This window comes from Pseudorasbora parva, chromosome 4, assembly GCF_024679245.1.
Source record: "Pseudorasbora parva isolate DD20220531a chromosome 4, ASM2467924v1, whole genome shotgun sequence".
NCBI classification, from domain to species: domain Eukaryota; kingdom Metazoa; phylum Chordata; class Actinopteri; order Cypriniformes; family Gobionidae; genus Pseudorasbora; species Pseudorasbora parva.
The window spans coordinates 4,182,277-4,203,057 of record NC_090175.1 but is presented as its reverse complement, the minus strand read 5'-3'; the positions used below and the strand labels follow the sequence as shown (position 1 = coordinate 4,203,057).

Here is a 20,781-nt window from a genome sequence, read left to right as displayed (position 1 = left end):
AGTGTCATGTGTCCTTCTATAGAGAAGATGAAGCCTGTGTGAGCTCTCAGTATCCTTCACTGTAACCTCCTCTAGGTGGCGCTCTTTCAGTGTGATTAATGTCATATTCAGTCAGTGCTGATGGTGGGAGGGGCCAGTAAAGCTGCTCATTACTGATAAAGAGCTGAAGAAAGAGGAAGGAACTAAAGCAGACAGATGTAGAGACAGAGAGATTCAGCAGAAAGAAGACTGAACTCAACTCACAATGAAGATCCTCCTCATCTTCTTGACTTTCTACCTGATCTCAGGTCAGAGCTTTTCTCTTTCATCACTGCAGTAATGATGCTGTTTTCTGTTCATGAGGTTTCTGATCACAGTATCAATCTGATTGACAGGTGCAGTGAGATGCTTTAGCGTCAATGGATATTCTGGAGCAAGTCTTCTGGTTGATTCACAGAAACTTTCACCGAATAACAATCTATCTCTGCAAAAACAAACCACCAAGGGTGGATGGGACAAAATAATAGAGAATAATAAACAAGACCAATGGATTAATAAAGGAAGATTCACTTTGTTTTTCAACAAAAACAGACACGTCATGCTTTTCATCAGAGAACTGAACCTACAGGACTCTGGGAGATACCGGATTGGGCTTTCAGGTTCAGAGGTTATTGACATGCACTTGAATGTGTTAGTTGGTGAGTTATAACAACAAATGACATACACTGTAACCTGGTAGCCTTGAAATTTTGAGTTTATTGAAATTAAAAATTTTAGTTGATACAATGAAGGAAATTGGTTTAATAAATAGAAACTCAAAATATTATTGTATCTGAACCACATTAAAAAAAATGATAAATCATGAAAATAGCACTATTTGGCAAGTTTCACTGCGTTATCAGAAATAAAACACACACAATGACCCAATATGCTAATTTTAATAAAGTTTGTCGAATCTCAAAAATGTTCATTGTATTAACTCAAAATTTTAATTTCAATGAACTCAAAATTTAAAGGCAACCAGGTAACTTTTTTTCTAAATATTTTTTTACAGAGTACACATGGGACAGAAAATACAATGTAATGAATAGACTTTTCGGTAACACCTCCAGATTTACAGTAGGATTTAATTCTAATGTTAAACAGGGGTGACCATATGATGGTTTTCAAAAAGTACATTACCTGATGCTAATTTATACAGCTTCAAATTGTATTTCTAAAAGTAAATGTTGAGATAAGGATTAATCTAATTGGTAACACTTTAGTATGGGAACATATTCACTTTTAACTATGACTTTAGCCTCAATAAGCTCATCATTTACTGCTTATTGATCATTAGTAAGGTAGTTTTTGTAATATTTAAGTTTAGATATCTTGTAGTATTAAGGGATGTAGAATATTTTCATGTAGACTAAAGCATTAAAATGTGCTTTATAAGTAATAATAAACAGACAAAATGCAAGCTAGTACGCAACTAGTTGGTGAGAATTGTTTGCCATGCTAAAGTGTCACATCTTTAATCTATAAATTCTGGAAAAATAAATCTCCCTGTGAGTTCATTTAATGCATTAACTATGTTAAGAAATGAAACCTTATTGTGTTACCAGGTAACTTAGCAGACGGAAATTCTCCTTTGGCTGATGTTTTGTTCAACTAATATCACGTACATCTAAATGCACATTTCTTTACCGATATCATGTACATATGCAGGTCAGGAATTCTGCTTTAAAAAAAAACGATCCATCCGGGGAAAAGCATGGGGAGTTGGGAGCTGAAATAAAAAGGATTGGAGAAGGGCGTATACGAGACTCGCTTTTCAAAAGATTGAACTTCTTTTGACTTGACATCTTTAAAACGTGATGGTGAAAGACATCAGTCTAAAGCATGGTTACAAAGAAAAACTATTGAAAAAGCAGTGCAGGGGAACGCAAAAGGTTTCTTTGTAAATTCAATCGTCACTTTACTGAAGCTGCTTTGACCAATAGCATGCAGGCATCGTATATAATGAGGACTATAGAGAAAGAGCGACAATATGAAAAAGCCAAATCCTGGACACGTGAGGTCATTTAGAATTGACTCTTTGAATATGGTCACCCTATAGTCACATGTTCAGCCCAGTAACCTCCTCAAATCTACTAATCAAATATCTCACATGCACAGTATATAAATATATTCTATTGTGTATAAACGACAGATTCATGCTGTAAGAAGACAGAAAGAGTGGAGGTGAAGAAGGGACTAACTACTGTCTTCAAATGTGAATATTCACAGAACAATATTAATGATGACAAGATAATCTTCAAAGAAGGAAAAGACTCCATTGATGAGATTATAAACAGCAAATGGAAAACAGACAGGAGGTTCAGTATTTCTGATGGAAGAGATAAACTATACATAACTGTGACGATTACAGCGGTGACACCAGATGATGGAGGAGTTTATTTATGTGGAGTTTGGATCAGCAGATACTCGTACAGTTACTCCATTATTAAAACTGTTCATCTACATGTTATTATATGTAAGTATGCTGTAGATGTTACCTTTCATTGCGGTAACCCATGTTAAATGAGTCATTCTAATAATATATTTGACTTGAATAGAACCAAATGGATGATATGTTGTAATGTGATGTACATAAAGTGATATTTGTGATTGACAGCTAAAGTGGGCGTGTCTCGAGTCACTGGCCACTCAGGAGGTCGTGTGATGATCAAGTGTGAACATCCTCTATACAAAACCAGGCCAAAATACATCTGTAAAGAGTCAGATGGATGTTCAGAGAGGAAGAATCCAGGAGTTCAGGATGAATGGATGGAGAATGGAGATGTTTCTTTATATGACGACACCAGAGCAGGAGTCTTGATGGTGTTTTTTAGAGAGCTGAAAGCTGCAGATGCAGGAACATACAGGTGTGGAGTGGATGTGTCTGACTATACTGAGAGCTTCACTAAACTTCAGCTGCACGTCACACACGGTGAGGAACCACAAATACACAGCGCTTACATGTTTGAAGTATTTACAGTATAGTTCATTTATATTTTGCTTTACAGGTGCAAAATATCCAAAGAGTGTGACTGAATCTGCTTATATTGGTGAAGAAGTCAACATCACCTGTCAGATCCCAGAGGAACATGAAGTTCATTTCTGCAAAGAGGATGATAATCACATCTGCCAAAGCATCAGCACATCTACAGTGACACAAATGAGTGGTTCATCTGAGAGAAATGAAGAGAGAGTTTTTACAGTGAGCATCAGTAATGTGAGCGTGAGAGATGCTGGAGTTTACTGGTGTGGAGCAGAAACCAGAGACACATATTTGACTTTCATCTCCCTGACCACCAACATTCAGCTCAACCTCATCAGTGAGTGAATTCAGAGCATTTCATTGCAGTAAATGCATAAGGTTTCACTTTATTTTGATGGTACCTTTAACACATTCTGTCGACTATAAGTAACATTGCACCTACATGTCTACTAACTCTCACTAGAGTATTAGTAGACCGGTAACTTTAGGGATATAATAAGTTGACGTAGTTGCAAAATTACTCATGTTCAGTATAATGTTTGTTGGGGATTATCAATATAAAGTGTTAGCAGATGTTAAGTCTTCTAATACTCTAATGAGAGATAGTTCACATGTACGCAGTAAAATCCCCAGTGTTAAATCAGCACTACTCCGAGCACATATGGTCCCACTCAACAGAGTGTTAAAGCAACACTGAAGCAGTGTAGGGTTAGACTTACTTTTCTGATCCCAAGAGGAAATTAAGGAATAAATGTTAGCTAGATTGTGTTCATTACCTGTCTTTCTCATTTTAAAAAACATGTATCACGTGCCATTATGTGTAGTGAGTTGGCTCACAAATTTAAGTTTCTCACTTCAGAACTTCCGTTAAGGGAACATATGAGCATCGATGCACCCTGGGTTTTGCAGTGCATTTCAGGACTTTTTAAAGAGCGAAAGTTTCATTGCACTGGGAGGATTCTGTGATTGAGACAGCCTTTAAACGTTTCTATTTCCTATTTTTCTTTCCTTCAGTGATTATGCTTGTTATGATCAGGTGTTCATCACTAATGTCCAGTGATCACTTAATCGCTTAATTATCTCTTTAACTTCATCACTACTTCATTGTTTTTTAATATCCTGTAGTGAGGACATGTATGTATACTGAGGAAAAGACAGGAAGAAGAGCAAGAGGTAGCAGAGCTGAAGATGTTGAGGTTCTCTTTTGGAGTGACGAGGATGGATATGATCAGGAATGAGTACATCAGAGGGACAGCATATGTTAGAGTTAGAGAGGCCAGGTTGAGATGGTTTGGACATGTTCAGAGGAGGGAGAGTGAATATAACGGTAAAAAGATGCTGAGGTTAGAGCTGCCAGGCAGGAGGTCAAGAAGAAGACCAAAGAGGAGGTTTATGGATGGAGTGAAGGAGGACATGAAGGTAGTCGGTCTGAGAGAAGAGGATACAGGGGATAGGACTAGATGGAGGCAGATGATTCGCTGTGGCGACCCCTGAAGTGAACAGCCGAAAGGAAGAAGAAGGAGGACACATATGTACACTGAGGGCTGTCCGTTTAACACTGGCTTTTAGATTTTTATAATCAGCTGAATCTTCAAAAGGGACCATCAATATAAAGTGTTGTGATACAGTCTATTCAGAATCATGTGTGATAAATGTCTGTGTGTGTGTGTTTGCAGTGTCTCCAGTAGTGAGACGTGAAGGAGAATCTGCTGAGATCTTCTGCCCTTATGATTCAATCTATAAATCAAAGTCAAAGTCTCTCTGTAAGGGGAAGTGCTCCACTAGAGATAGAAATACTCTCAGTGAGACTGTGAGAGAAGAGAAAGAGACCAAGACTGACAGATTGACTCTGAATGATGACGCCACTGCAAGTGTCTTCACTGGGACCATCACTGGACTGACAGCAGAGGATGCTGGGAAATACTGGTGTGCAGTGACATTAGAGAGAGACGTGAATTATCTTTACACTCATCTGATCGTCATCATGAACGAGGGTGAGGAAGGTTTATTCATCTCAATATGTCAAACTATGGCTGTGAATTGATGTTCTTATATTTCTAATCATTTCCAGAGCTGAACTTGACTAAGTATGAAGGAGACGACATGTCAATCCAGTGCAAACATCATGAGGAACATCAGAAATGCTTCTGCAAAGCACATGAACCCTCCATGTGTGTGAAGGATGGAGTTTCATTGGAGACGATCAGAGATGATCGAGTGTCTTTCAGTGATGAAGCATCTACTGGAGTCTTTACTGTGAACATCACTGATCTGAGAGAAGAGGATTCAGGGATATACTGGTGTGGAGCTCACATCACCACTAAAGTCACCCTCACTGTAAAAAAGGGTAAGATATATTATTATTTATCAACTGTCTTTGTTGCAGATTTAAATGTTCAGATATCAACACTTAAACAATTGGGGCAAATCTAATTTTGTGACATGAATGCAGGAGGTGTTAAGTTTTTGTGGTAAATACAAAGTTTCATTTAACATAGAAACCACAGAAATGAGCTGAAGGTTCAGAGTCTCAGTTTAGTTTACCTGCGAAGAACTTACGGTCTTTATTCAGGAAACCCACAGACGTGTGAGACTCAGAGACAGAAACAGAGATGAAGCAGATCTGCAGAGGAGAGACTAAAATGTCCTCGTATTCCCCATTATTTAGTTTAATTCGATCAATCAATAGTCAGTCAAATGCATTTCTCAATGTGTGGAGGTTAATTAACACTATTATATTTGTATTATTTCATTCATCTCTGGGCTGTGTTTGTGCTTTAGTTCCAGATTTCTCCATGATCATCATTATTGGTGTGTGTGTGTTTCTGCTGCTGATCGGTGGATTCACTCTGACTGTGTGTAAATTAAGACACAAGAGACGAGGTTTGATCATTTATTATCTGTTGAAACAAAAGAATAATGAGTTATTTGAGCTGCTTCAATCTTCTGACTGTCAGCGGCTGTAAAATCTCACAGACTCGATGAGTTTCTGTCTCAGATGCTGCTGTTCGTCTTTCTCTGTTATTAGGAAGAACCTCAACATCAGACAAGAGAAAGAGGGAGAAAAACACAACGGTGGGGCAGTGTGTGTGTGTGTGTGTGTGTGTGTGTGTGTGTGTGTGTGTGTGTGTGTGTGTAAGAGAGTTGTGCTTATGAGATGTTTCTCCCATTAATGTCATTTTCTCTCTATTTTATCCATGTCCAGTCATCATGTTTAGACTGCAGACGTGATTCTCTCACAGATCCTGGATCAGCTCAGATTAACAGTCATGATGATTTACCCACAATCCCCTCTGCTGAGCTCCTGTACACGTCTGTCAGTTTCCAGAAGCATGAAGAGTCTCTCAGTGACGCTACAGTCTCCTTCAGTAAGGACCAGATTTACTCTGACTACACCACGGTCAGTCACCGCATGAGACTCAACTAACTCACAGATCACAGATCAGCACACATTACACCAGTATTTGCTAATGATTTTAGTAAGTTGATAAAAATCCCTTTATAATTTAGTGTTAAACAGATGTTCTATTGATCAGGGTTGTTCAGTTTTCAGTGTGTTGAATCGTGAGACGCTTTACAGTTTGCGCTGCTGCTCATGACACTTCTTCACATGTTTAAAATAGCTGTTGTGTCAGAGGTTTACTGGTGTGTGTAACGAGTGTGTCAGCTCAGTTTATCTGAGTGTGATAAACAGGAAATAAAGCCCCAGAGTGACGCTTCTAGAGTAAAGTGTAAAGTTTCCACTCAAATGCAGAGACACGTATAGTTAATAAAAGCTCTTTAACAGCAGCTGTTTCTCTTTCTCATCTCTGAATATTGATTCTCTTTGATGTGATTTCTTTTATTATTTGCTGTCTAAAAAGCTGCCCAAAGCTGTCCAAATTTCTTGTTCAATGTTGTTTAGTCTGAGAGATTATTCATGGCCTGCCATTGACTAAATCTAGGGTTTATATATTCAACACGATCAGAAACAGCACAAAAGCATCAAGATCTGAGTATTATAATAAAAGACAGTGTGAGACTTTGTACTTTCTGAAGAAGGAAATGTCTGAATAATAATTTTATGAACTGTATTTTTTATCTCCCTCAGAACTGATTGAAATATTCACATGTAAACGAACTGTCATTTAAAGTCTGTACAGTAATAATTAGCATGTGTTTAATTATTTGTCATTATTGTGATATTCAAAGACTTATAAAATTCTTTCTTTTTTAAATCTAAGATGTGTTTTGTCTTTGATTAAAAAAAAGTGTGTGTGTGTGTGTGTGTGTGTGTGTGTGTGTGTACAGGCTGTATTTTTCCGTCCAGCTCAAAGCCACAGTAAACTGGTGAAGGTTCAGGGTCTCAGTTCAGTTTACTGTAACACTTACTCAGGAAACCCACAGAAGATGAACAGAAGGTAATAAAGAACAAGAGCTCATCGTTCAGTAGTTCACCTTCAACATTTACTGAAAGAGATGAACTTTTCTTATTAAAATAATCATCCATGTGTGATTTGACAATGACAGAGTGAGTCTGAAATAATCCTATAAAGGTTATATAATTATATTGCGAGTACATTTATTTACAACTTTAAGCAACATGTCCAAGAGTTACTTTAAAATGAACTGTGTCTTATTTAAGATTTCCCTCCGTTTCCATCGGTCAGATTCAGAATATCAAAGCATGTCTCTGTATGGCAGTAACAGTGAGAGTCGAGCTAGTTTGCGTTTCTGAATTCAGCCAAAATGCTTTTTAACCCAGTATGTTTTTTTCTTTGCTAGGTTAAAGACACTTTCTTGTTGAAGTCTCTGTGTTTGTAGGGTTGTCTGAGACTGTGGTCAGTGTGTTAAAGACGCCTCTGAAGCACTGATACATTTTTCACAATTCTGTGAATTAATACATTAATCACTTTTCTGTGATTTAGACAAAAATACACAGAAATAAAGAGAATATGAACAGTCATTTTTGCATGTGTTTGACTCTGTATTTCATCCATGGTGATGTCGAAACTTTTCTACACACGAGAGCCAATGAGGTTTAAGACCAGTTTCGACTCCTCCCCTTTCTCCTTATTTGGCACTGAGCGCTGCTCGTCCATTTGAATGAAATCAGTTTGCGGGGAATCGTCATGAGATCAGGAAGATCAGAGAGGAAGATTTTCTGTGAGTAATGAATTCAATTTCGATCTGTTCCTCACTCAGACCTGTTTCATCTCGTCAGGAGTCTTGTAATCACACACCACGAAGCGTATAAATGACTATTATGGTACTATTTGATCTTGACAGCAGTGTTTTAACTAACGGTCATGCTCGTGAATCTCACCATATCTTCACAAAGTCACACAACACTGATAATTTATTAAATATCTCATTGTACAGTATAAAAATTAATATATATTGAACATTTTACTCTTGAGAAATATAAAAAGGACTCGAGCATTAGGCCTAAATCTAACTATATGTAGATTTTATGAAAGGAATGTGAATACTTTGTAAATATATACAATTATTTATTTTTTATTTTTTATTTTTGTGTGATGCTGCTTTCATTTAAGTAGACAAAACAAAGACATCAAATAATGCAAATTCTCTTTGAGAGTATCAGCTCGATGTCTGAGCCTGTAAACACAAACACAAATGTCTCATTGAATCCTCTGGCTCCATCCAGTGGTAAATATGTGTTAATGGGTTTATTGAAATGATATTTGTGTATGTTAGTTGATAGAGTAGATGCAAGTTATTTTATTCTTCTGTTTTTAATAATGATAAATGACATTGGCACACTTACTGAGAGTTTAAAAAGAAAGAGTAAATCTGGAGGAATTAAACACTGGTAAAATAATAGATCATTACATTGACTCATTGTTCCTGTACGTTTTTCTGACCAAAGTCAGAGATATGATGAAGATGAAGTCGAGTCTTCGTCCAGTTTGTTGTTAAAGAGGTCATTCATTGAGAAATCAACTTTCCCTTGAGCTTTTGATATATAAAATGTCATGGTTATATAGGAATATATTGTAAGATTCAGAGCTGAAATGTCCTTGTTAGTCAAAGAAAAGCTTTTATCGACACCATACCCAGCAAACGCTCGATCTCAGGATATGTCCCACAGAGTGTGTTGAAACACCGCCTCAACATAAGATGAACAACGCCTGATTCTGTAGCCACGCCCGACTCGTGAGATAAACCGGATCCAACTTCTAAGCAATAAACAGACTTGTTACAGCACTTGTACACTGTTGCCACTCATTGGTCTGATGACTTCTTTTGTTATGGGAAGAAGGAGGCAGGAACCGGCGAACATTCAAAAGACTTTAATCAAATAAATAAACAAAACGAAAGTACCGCGAGCAGCCCCTCACGGACGACTGCAACACACACACACACACACACACACACACACATAACAAAACATTAACAGAACACAACTCAAAGTCCAGGCCTGGTCCTCTCTCGTCCTTCACTGGTGTCGCTCGTCCTCTGAGCTCCCTCATGAGAAGACTCGCTCGCTCCTTCCACGTCTTTCGCTCGACTACAACACCACAAAATGTATTTCACTTCAGTATCATATTGCACTTTACAGCCACATAAACAGATCATAAATACTTTAAGTTACTGTTTTAAAACTATTTATTGATAGTTTTAACTCTAGTAAAAATAAAAGTGGCTCTCATTTACATGCCGAATTGTAATAAGAAACTTAAATTAAAACTCCAATGTGAAAAACAAAATGATTCAGGTTTTTTTCTATCCTACAATAGGCCTACATGCATGTACATTTATGAATACGTGTTACAGGTTTTTGGCTAGAAAGACATTCTCTTACAGAATGTTAAATAACACACATTACACACACACACACACACACACACACACACACACACACACACACACACACACAAGCTGACACTGAGACACACATATACATTCAAGTGATGAATCATAATTAAGGAAATCAAAATTCTAATTTGAATAATGAATCGTACTTACCAATGGCATTGTGAAGCTGATGTCCTAAGCATTGAAGATGGGTCCACGCGTTCATCTTCAAGAGGTCAGTGTATCTTTTAGCCCTTGACCAATTATTTCCCCAGTGTGATCATCTGGAAAATAACATGTTTGAAGGCAAAAACGTTGCAATTTTCATTCTGTGTCAACATAAAGGACTGTGAGGGTCAAGTTTGACTACTACACAGGTCAGTTGTCATAGGAAAAAAAAGATGCCTTCTCAAGCTGCTCCGCTACTTTTTCACGTTTCAGTGTGAATTCAGGGAATCGCTTGTGTGGCGATCACCAGAACAAGCTCAGTTTAAGATTGAACATTGGTCTGGAGAGTTGCTCTGTATTTTCTACTGCACAAGAGACGTGATCAACAGGCATTATTCAAATACACAATTGGATAGTCCTTCAACCAATCAGACCACAGGAGGTGTGATCAACAGACAGTGATCCATCCGTCTCTATCCGTCATTGTGTTAAACCTGCCAATAGTGTGTCAGATGGATAAGCCAGTCTTTGATTGGTTCCTGCAAAAGTGTGACAGAAGCAGAATAAATGAATGTATAGGTTTCCAGCCTGAGCTGTAAGGTGAAATCAAATCGCCAACAGATCAGGTTGGGTTTACCCAGTCTAAGAAATCACTACCTCTGTAAATATTTGCTTCTTGGTAACTTGTATCTTGGATCAACAGTATGCAACATTTTTATGAACACTGGCTTTTTGATGATGTATATAGAAACAATTTCCTGTAGTTTCTTGCCATCTGAGGGCCTTTTTGTCATATGCCATTGGAAAGTGATACTGTGGCGATGGGGGCATGGCCTATCGAGGTCTGTGCCGGGAGAGTCGGAGGACGAGCGGTAAGTAGGTGAGTAAGTAGGTCAAGTGCAAATGACAAACACCTGTCTCTCGTTGCAGTAATGGCCGTGGAGAGACCGGATATAAGCCTGCAGGAAAGGAATAGTAGAAAGAGAGAGAAACACTAAAGGCTCATGCACACTGTGCAATTTTCAACATCCTTTGCGAATGTAGCTTGTCAGACTGTATGAACATGATCCCCGATGTAAGCCATGTCACACTGTAAGATCTCAGTTGGCATTAATGTCAGGATAGTGAAGGCGAGCTAAAAATGGACACGCACAAGAAAACTCGTCCGGAGTTTTATATCATCAATGAATGAAGCATTCGGTGACGGTGAGCTGCAATACACACGGGACTGAAATGGTGGCTTCAAAGAAATGTCTAGCTCTCGTTTTGGTCATAGTTAGTCTTGAAAAACTGAGATATTTGAAGGTCATCGTAGAAGTCACACTGCAGGATTGTGTGCCAAATCTTCCGACACTGCCAGAATTTCACCTGTGTAAAATTTGATCACAGTGGTCATTAATCGGCTGCTGGTGAACATGTCAAACTAACGATCAAAGACATCAGATTTTAGCCTAGGATCAGAGGAATCTTTTAGGATTTGCTAAATTTGTCTCAGACGGCCAAATCGTGGCCAAAATCGCACAGTGTGCACCCGGCTTAACGTGCTCTGGGACTCAACACACTATACAAGCAGAGGAACTGCACAAACCAATGCCTGAACTGAAGAGAGAACGCTTTGATTATGTTTTTTTGTGCGATGTGCACACTGTTTGGTTACTGAAAATAAAATAAAATAGAACTCACGAGTCCCAGAAATGCTGACCCCTCGTCTTCTTCCCCACCTCACTTTGAACATTGTTACAGATACTGCTTATGACTAGCCTAGAAATATAGACGCACCCTAGCGGCAGCAAATTTAATCTGCCCGTGAGTGTCGTCTAGCAACTCTCAATACCCTTCTGAGCTGTATTCCCCTAACTCTTGCCGGGCCAATCACATCGTGTATAGAGTCGGTGGGCGGGGCCATAATGACGACGGCCGAGTTGCGTTTGTGTGCTTCTAGTAAACACAGAAACTGGCGAACGGCGGTCTTTCGAATCATTTTTAACCACGACTCTGGAAGACTTGGAGTTAAGCTTTTCTCTGAGAAAAGAACGGCACTGAAGTCCTTCTTAAAAAGGGAAGATGTGTTCTGAGTTTAGCCGACCGGATACGGCGAATGTTTAATCTATCAACAAGCTCTGCTTCACCTTCGTTGCTCTGGTTGGTTGTAGCGCTATCCTATCGCGTGCAGAGGGAGTTTGAAAGACAACCGTTTATCCGCCCCTCGGATTGAGCTGTCAATGGAGAGTTTCCAGACCAAACATCTTGATGTGTGTCTGGCTTGTCAGGCTAGCTTATGACATCGGTGGTTTTTCAATTTTGGGTTGACCTGTTGCACTTGACATGAAAGTTGGCATGTTTTTATCTCTTTGTGCATTCTTTCCATTCAGCTTGGTGTCTGTCACAAATGCTGGGATAAATTAGTGGTAAACTAGTATTTCCTTGTCACAGGAAGATGATGCTTTAAGTAGGTCAGTATGTTTCTGTATGAGAGTGACACTTTTGTAACTCAACATTTCCTGATGTATGAATTATATCATATATACATTTGGTCCTATATTGTGATTTTGCCCTCTAGTGTAAGATTTAAATAATTCTGATCAGATATCATCAGTGTCATGTGTCCTTCTATAGAGAAGATGAAGCCTGTGTGAGCTCTCAGTATCCTTCACTGTAACCTCCTCTAGGTGGCGCTCTTTCAGTGTGATTAATGTCATATTCAGTCAGTCATGTGTCCTTCTATAGAGAAGATGAAGCCTGTGTGAGCTCTCAGTATCCTTCACTGTAACCTCCTCTAGGTGGCGCTCTTTCAGTGTGATTAATGTCATATTCAGTCAGTGTCATGTGTCCTTCTATAGAGAAGATGAAGCCTGTGTGAGCTCTCAGTATCCTTCACTGTAACCTCCTCTAGGTGGCGCTCTTTCAGTGTGATTAATGTCATATTCAGTCAGTGCTGATGGTGGGAGGGGCCAGTAAAGCTGCTCATTACTGATAAAGAGCTGAAGAAAGAGGAAGGAACTAAAGCAGACAGATGTAGAGACAGAGAGATTCAGCAGAAAGAAGACTGAACTCAACTCACAATGAAGATCCTCCTCATCTTCTTGACTTTCTACCTGATCTCAGGTCAGAGCTTTTCTCTTTCATCACTGCAGTAATGATGCTGTTTTCTGTTCATGAGGTTTCTGATCACAGTATCAATCTGATTGACAGGTGCAGTGAGATGCTTTAGCGTCACTGGATATTCTGGAGCAAGTCTTCTGGTTGATTCTGGAGAGGTTTGGTTCAGTAACTCTGCTAAACATATGGCCAAATCACCTGAGTGGAGAACAATAATAAATTATAAGAAACACGATACATTGATTAATGAAGGACGATTCACACTGTTTAGAAATGATAAGAACAACCTCATGATCTACATCAGAGATTTAAATCAACAAGATGCCGGAACATACGGGATTAGAGTTATTGGTCAGCGGTACATCGAAATGACTCTGAATGTGAAAGAAGGTCAGTGAGAGTCTTGGTGTTGTAAAACTACTGATCATTCCAAAGCTTTTATATGTGTAAAATATATTTCTTTATTTGTTAAATTGCAGATTCCTGCTGTAAAGTGTCAAAGAGAGTGATGGTGAATAGTGGAGAAACTGCCGCCTTCAGCTGTGAATATTCACAGAATCATATTAATGATACCAAGATCATATTCAAAGAAGGAAGAGACGCCATTGAGACGATTTACAGCACATTGAAGAAGAAAGGAAGATTGAGTGTTTCTGATGACAGACATAATAAACTCATGACTGTGAGAATTACAGCTGTGACACCAGATGATGGAGGAGTTTATTTATGTGGAGTTTGGATCAGCGGAGACTCGTACAGTTACTCCATTATTAAAACTGTTCATCTACACATCATGGGTGAGTAGGACATAATGATCGATACAATCTATCTGTCATTGTTTTCCTTGTTTCAGATTTTTGTAGTTCTCCCAGTTCATAAATGAAGACTTTGAATGTTGACAGATTCGTGTTGCGGAGCGTCAAAGACAGTGACTGTAAACAGTGGAGAAACTGCTGCTTTCAGCTGCGAATATTCATGGAAACCAAAGTTTGATGGAAAAACCATATTCAAAACAGGAAATGACATCATTGATGAGGTGATCTCCACTACTAAAGCACAGGATCAGAAAGAAAGATTGAGTGTTTCTGATGACAGACATAATAAACTCATGACTGTGAGAATTACAGCTGTGACACCAGATGATGGAGGAGTTTATTTATGTGGAGGTTGGATCAGCGGACACTCGTACAGTTACTCCATTATTAAAACTGTTCACCTGTACATCATGGGTGAGTGGAAAAAAAAACATTAAAATCTGGTATAAAGTTTTTTTTTAGGTCTTTGTTCATGAATAATTAATTGGGTATGATGTCATGTTGATACTCTCTGATTGGCAGCTAAAGTGGGCGTGTCTCGAGTCGCTGGCCACTCAGGAGGTCGTCTGATGATCAAGTGTGAACATCCTCAATACAAAACCAGGCCAAAATACATCTGTAAAGAGTCAGATGGATGTTCAGAGAGGAAGAATCCAGGAGTTCAGGATGAATGGATGGAGAATGGAGATGTTTCTTTATATGACGACACCAGAGCAGGAGTCTTGATGGTGTTTTTTAGAGAGCTGAAAGCTGCAGATGCAGGAACATACAGGTGTGGAGTGAATGTGTCTGACTATACTGAGAGCTTCACTGAACTTCAGCTGCACGTCACACACGGTGAGGAGCACAATATACTTTAGCTGGCATGTTTAAAGTTTTCATGATTTTAATGTAATTTATTTTGCTTTACAGATGCAACGTTTGTGCCTGAATCTGCTTATATTGGTGAAGAAGTCAACATCACCTGTCAGATCCCAGAGGAACATGAAGTTCATTTCTGCAAAGAGGATGATAATCACATCTGCCAAAGCATCAGCACATCTACAGTGACACAAATGAGTGGTTCATCTGAGAGAAATGAAGAGAGAGTTTTTACAGTAACCATCAGTAATGTGAGCGTGAGAGATGCTGGAGTTTACTGGTGTGGAGCAGAAACCAGAGACACATATTTGACTTTCATCTCCCTGACCACCAACATTCAGCTCAACCTCATCAGTGAGTGACTTCAGAGCATTTCATTGTAGTAAATGCAGTATATTCAGAATAATGTGTGTTAAATGTGTGTTAAATGTCTGTGTTTGTGTGTTTGCAGTGTCTCCAGTAGTGAGACGTGAAGGAGAATCTGCTGAGATCTTCTGCCCTTATGATTCAATCTATAAATCAAAGTCAAAGTCTCTCTGTAAGGGGAAGTGCTCCACTAGAGATAGAAATACTCTCAGTGAGACTGGGAGAGAAGAGAAAGAGACCAAGACTGACAGATTGACTCTGAATGATGACGCCACTGCAAGTGTCTTCACTGGGACCATCACTGGACTGACAGCAGAGGATGCTGGGAAATACTGGTGTGCAGTGACATTAGAGAGAGACGTGAATTATCTTTACACTCATCTGATCGTCATCATGAACGAGGGTGAGGAAGGTTTATTCATCTCAATATGTCAAACTATGGCTGTGAACTGATGTTCTTATATTTCTAATCATTTCCAGAGCTGAACTTGACTAAGTATGAAGGAGACGACATGTCAATCCAGTGCAAACATCATGAGGAACATCAGAAATGCTTCTGCAAAGCACATGAACCCTCCATGTGTGTGAAGGATGGAGTTTCATTGGAGACGATCAGAGATGATCGAGTGTCTTTCAGTGATGAAGCATCTACTGGAGTCTTTACTGTGAACATCACTGATCTGAGAGAAGAGGATTCTGGGATATACTGGTGTGGAGCTCACATCACCACTAAAGTCACCCTCACTGTTAAAAAGGGTAAGCTACATGTTTGTATTATTTTGTATTTAAAATTAAGAGAATTTTGTGTGTTGCAGAAAGATTAGATATGCACTGGATAAAAAATGTATCATGCACATCAGAGCATGTCACAGAAATTGTTTATTAATTTAAATATACATCTATACGCCTCCATTTCTCTCTAATCATCACTGCATGTGTTTATGCATTTTCAGATTTCTATTTGTTCAACATTATTGCAATATGTTCAACTCTGCTGCTGATTGGAGGATTCACTGTGACTGAGTGTTTATTAATATGAGGTCATACTGTCCTACACACACACACACACACACACACACACACACACACACACACACACACACACAAGAACCCATTATGTTAAGACTATGTCTTAAGAAATAGCATGACCATTTAACAGTTATTTGTGAGTAAAGCCTAGTTCACACTGCCCGATTTTTGCCCCGATTTTAAGTCGCCGACAGGTTTTGTGAAATCGCCGACAAATGCCAGAGATCATAGGCAAACCGGTGCTCGTGCACGCGAGTGACAGTCACGCAGAGTGAATAATCAAAGACGCAATCAGAAAGAATCGCCGACTAGTCGCAGACGCCTGCGAAATATTTGGCATGCTAAATATCTGGACATGTCTGTGATTCAAACTCCTGCTGTGTGAAATGAGTTCTGAATGAAAATTACATCGGCAATGACCGACAGCCAATGAAAGAGTGAGATAGGGCAGCGGGAGGTTCAGGGAGGAGGTATAGAGCAGAATATCCATATTTTAATAGATATATTTACAATTCTATCAAACAGAAACAAAGGCCAAACATTTGCACATCCAGCCACAGCAGCAGCACATTACAAAATTGTTTATTTACCTCAAACTGTCTTTGCAGAACACAATCCTGGCTCCCTCTGTCTCTCCAACTATTTCTTCCGCCATAATCTTTTTTCTTTTTCTCCACAAATCAGCGCACATACAGTTTGAAGCAAACTTTATGCAGTTTATCATTTTTAATAACAATTCCAAGCCTCCCGCGAGAACTCTGGTCTGACGCACGTGTGATCTTGCGTTGTTTACTTATCACAAAGCACAACGCACGTGTAGTTGGGAAACGTAGTTTGCGAACCAGAGAGAGAGAGAGAGAGAGAGTTGTTGGCGATTCTTCCTCTTGTTCAGTCATGCAGTGTGAACTCCTCTGTCGTCAAACCATCGTGCAGTGTGAACACAGCAGTGACTGAATGATACCCCAGATAGTCATGCAGTGTGAAAAGAGCAGTGACCTTAATGATCATTCAGCTTAATGTTCAGACCAGTCATAAAGCATAACAGTTCACCAGTCTGACCCCCGATGATGCCCGTTCTTTCCTGTGCCTCGGCAGTCCAGGGTGATGTTGCGGTTCATTGCCTCGATCGGTGTCACTGAATCTTGGAGCAGTTGAAATACATCACAATCTGTCTGTGGTGAGCTCTGTGGGCAGGGATCAGCTGGGAATGTGTCCGTGAGCAGTGGTTGTTGTGGCTGCGTGGTGTTATCATTGTCCTTGTGGGAGGTGTGAACCGCATGTCTATTCAGGTGCCGAAATAAAGTCCTTTGGTCGTCCATACTCTGCACAGGTGTGTGTGTCATCCAGGTTGAGTGGGTTAATGAACGGAAAAATAAATATTGTCCTTTAACACTCTTGCACCAAGTTTGTTTTGGTGGTGGCCATTTGATGTAAACAGTTGTCTCTGACTCCAGAAGAGATTAAAGTGGTCGATTAAAGTTGTTCATGATTAAAGTACTTTTTTTTTTTTATTAATGGGTTGTGTTGCCAAAAAATATGTGTCTTCAGTAGTTTCTTGAAAAGGGTTAAAGACTCCGCAGCTCCGCAACTACAATTATTTGGGTTGGAGATGATTCTGTTTATAGGAAGGACCAGCTGTCCTCCAATTAAACATCAGCAAGACTGTAGAGATGATTGTTGACTTCAAGAAAAAACGTTCTTGTTTGTCTTCACTAATAATGGTTGTATAGTGACCATTAAACCGAATCATACTAGATCCTTGGCACTAACATCTGCAGGAATCTGAAGTAGGAGAGGAACATTTTCCATATCATCAAAAAGTACAGCAGAGGATGTATTTCAGGGCTCAACATTAACGCTTGTTCGCTTGTCTGGGACAAGTGGATTTTTCAAAGTGAAAAGTGAAAGAGAATTTTACTTGCCCAACGGACAAGAGCCTGATTAAAACAAAAAATAACTAGCGAATCACCAAAATGCAAGAATGATTGTGCATTAATTTAGTGTAAGTGCCGATCGATAGTGGATATTAATATATAATGAACTGACGATAATAAGGCTGCGCAGTTGACGCTCGTGCAGCCTCTCGAGAAGAAATTAACGTTACAACACTTGAGCAAAAAGCTGTTTTCGTGAACACCATCACTACTGAAAATGACACTGATTTCATAAGACATTTCCAGTTAGATATGCACTGGATACAATTTTTCCAGGTTTTTTTTTCCAGTAAATTTTTAATTTATTTAATTTGATTGGTAACAGCCCTATAGTGTCCTATTTTAATTGAATTTATTGATCAAATTTAACAATATAGAATTAAACCTGACGCATAGCCTATATTTAATAATATTATGGGGGAAATGCCCCCATTTTTTCTTTATAAAAGGTAAAAATATCACAAATTAAATTATTCAATAATAAAAAATAAAAATCACAAATATGCAGATTTAAATATGTCAAAGCTGATTGAACACTGGTGAGAATATTGCTTCCGAATAAATTATATTTACAACACACACACACACACACACACACACACACGCACACAAAATAAATAAAAAATCTAACTTTTTTCTGGACAAGCACATTTTTTATTCGGACAAGTGAATAAATGATTTGTCCGAGGGACAAGCACATGAACATGCTTAGTGTCAATCTCTGTATTTCCTTTGTCAATTATGGACGTATATCCTGTCAAGGGAACCAGAGGACAGAGACAGTGCCAGTGGGAAAAGGAAGCCCGGTGGAGCAGAGTTATGGAGGAGCCGATGTGTCTACAGGCTGAGGATGGTCACAGAGGCTCTGGACTGTGTGGAGCTGGTAGCCTGAAGAAGTTAGGTAGATCCATACACCATGTTGGAGATGCAGAGGGACTGAAGGACACCAGCAGAGACAGGGTCGAGAAACTGGCTGTTTGAAGAAGTGGCAGAGGGAGGCCAGGCAGGGTTTTTGGAGAGACAGGAGATGCTGGAGTTACTGATGGACTGGGAATAATTTCTCCAAAAAAGTCAATTAAATTCACCTAAAAAATGTCCTTAAGTCTCTCCAAATATGTACCTGAGGCCACAAACATCCCATTCACAGTGGTGGGGTGTTGGGCAAGGTTTTCTTTCCAGCCTTGGCGTTTTAAAAGAACTCCCTCAGCAACGCACAATGTTACCGGCTCACGCACCTGGTCTGATTCTTGCAGTGGTACGGACTCTAGAGCGATGACTCCGCCTGGTTTGGTCTCGGCAATTGCAGCAGGCTGGTCTCCACGGTCTGTGGTGCAAACAGGCAACTCCATCATGCCAGTTGCAGTCGGTGGTAGATGGCTGGTCTCTGGCGACATGTTCGGGGTGGTGTTGTTGATGATATCATCTTAAACAGGGCTGAAGGTGTAGGATGAACCCCAGTTCACCAACACCCACTTGACAAATTAAGAACCCACAACAGGCAGGCGAGTCTTTGTGCGCTTGTTAAGACCGACCAAAAAAAGGGCGCACGGTATCATCAGGGATTTCTTTATGGCTTGCCAGATATAAAAATCTTTGTATGTGGGCCTCGAATCTTAGCTGCTCCTGCTCAAGCAACAGCAGCATTACAGCATGTGAGTCCTGTACCGGTTAGGTTCTTCCTTCTGTTGTGGAATGGTTGAGTGATCAAAGTGAACGATGAAGAAGAAAATACTGGAACAATCTCTAATTACCTTAGAGCTGAACACAGGAAAGCACAACCAAACACTATTTCAACGAGGACAAGCAGAGGGAAAGGGAGAACTCGGGGTATTTAATAATCTGACAAACAAAGGGAAATGGAAGCTCTAGTGTAGTTCTACCTGGAAGACTCCTATTTCTCGTCATTCATTAATTTTCTAGCCAATCATTATTCGTCATCTGTAGCATATAAGTTCTGTTCCCACCCATTACTACGTTCGCAGATACCGATGCCGCCATTCACCCCCATCCTCCCCACCACCACCAGGTCGGTCCCTGTTCATACACCGGTCCTTCATCTTCAGGCAGGAACTATGGACAGGGCCTACGCCAAAGAACTGTATAATTTCATTTATGTTACTCAGTGTAAACAACTGTAATTAAATCTTATTCAAATGTTATTCTCACCTCCTGAATCTTGTGGGTAGAACTGAAGATAATTAACAAGACAACAGATGAAAATAATGACTAATCAGACTGGCTGAGGAAAACTACACTGGGCAGAACTGGAAACACAGGCCATACATGTTACAATTGCATTATTGGGTGTGACTTACCCTCCCTTCAGGATTTGCACTTGTCCCGTGTCGGTTGATTGAGCACTGAATGGGTTGGATGAATTGTTAGGTACCCCTCACATCCTGCCTCCAGTCTTTTCTGGATGGCATTTCAGACTGGTTAAAATGAGAACTGCCAGATTAAGAGTAGCTTTTCATCTTAAAAGTTATAAAAAGTGTTTGAATATCTTTGCCATGAAGAGTTTAAATATTTTCCATTGTTAAAAAATTCTTGTTGCTATATTAAAATGCTTTTAAATGCGAGATGGGTTTTTGTGTCTGTGTCATGAACAGGCTGTTTTTTTCCGTCCAGCTCAAAGCCACAGGAAACTGGTGAAGGTTCAGGGTCTCAGTTTAGTTTGATTGTGAAGATTAAACAGGCTTACTCA

At 39.5% G+C, this 20,781-nt stretch overlaps 1 protein-coding gene across 1 annotated transcript; it reads left to right on the top strand.

Annotated features, from left to right (window-relative positions):
• The first annotated feature begins 422 nt into the window (after positions 1–422).
• LOC137073723 (polymeric immunoglobulin receptor-like) lies at positions 423–19,058 on the top strand. Its single transcript, XM_067442428.1, has 9 exons — positions 423–677; positions 2,639–2,953; positions 3,030–3,341; positions 14,410–14,724; positions 14,800–15,102; positions 15,200–15,517; positions 15,595–15,870; positions 17,338–17,432; positions 18,840–19,058. The coding sequence occupies exons 1-9, from the start codon at positions 578–580 to the stop codon at positions 19,056–19,058; spliced, it is 2,253 nt and encodes a 750-aa protein (XP_067298529.1). The 5' UTR covers positions 423–577.
• Positions 19,059–20,781: the final 1,723 nt, after the last annotated feature.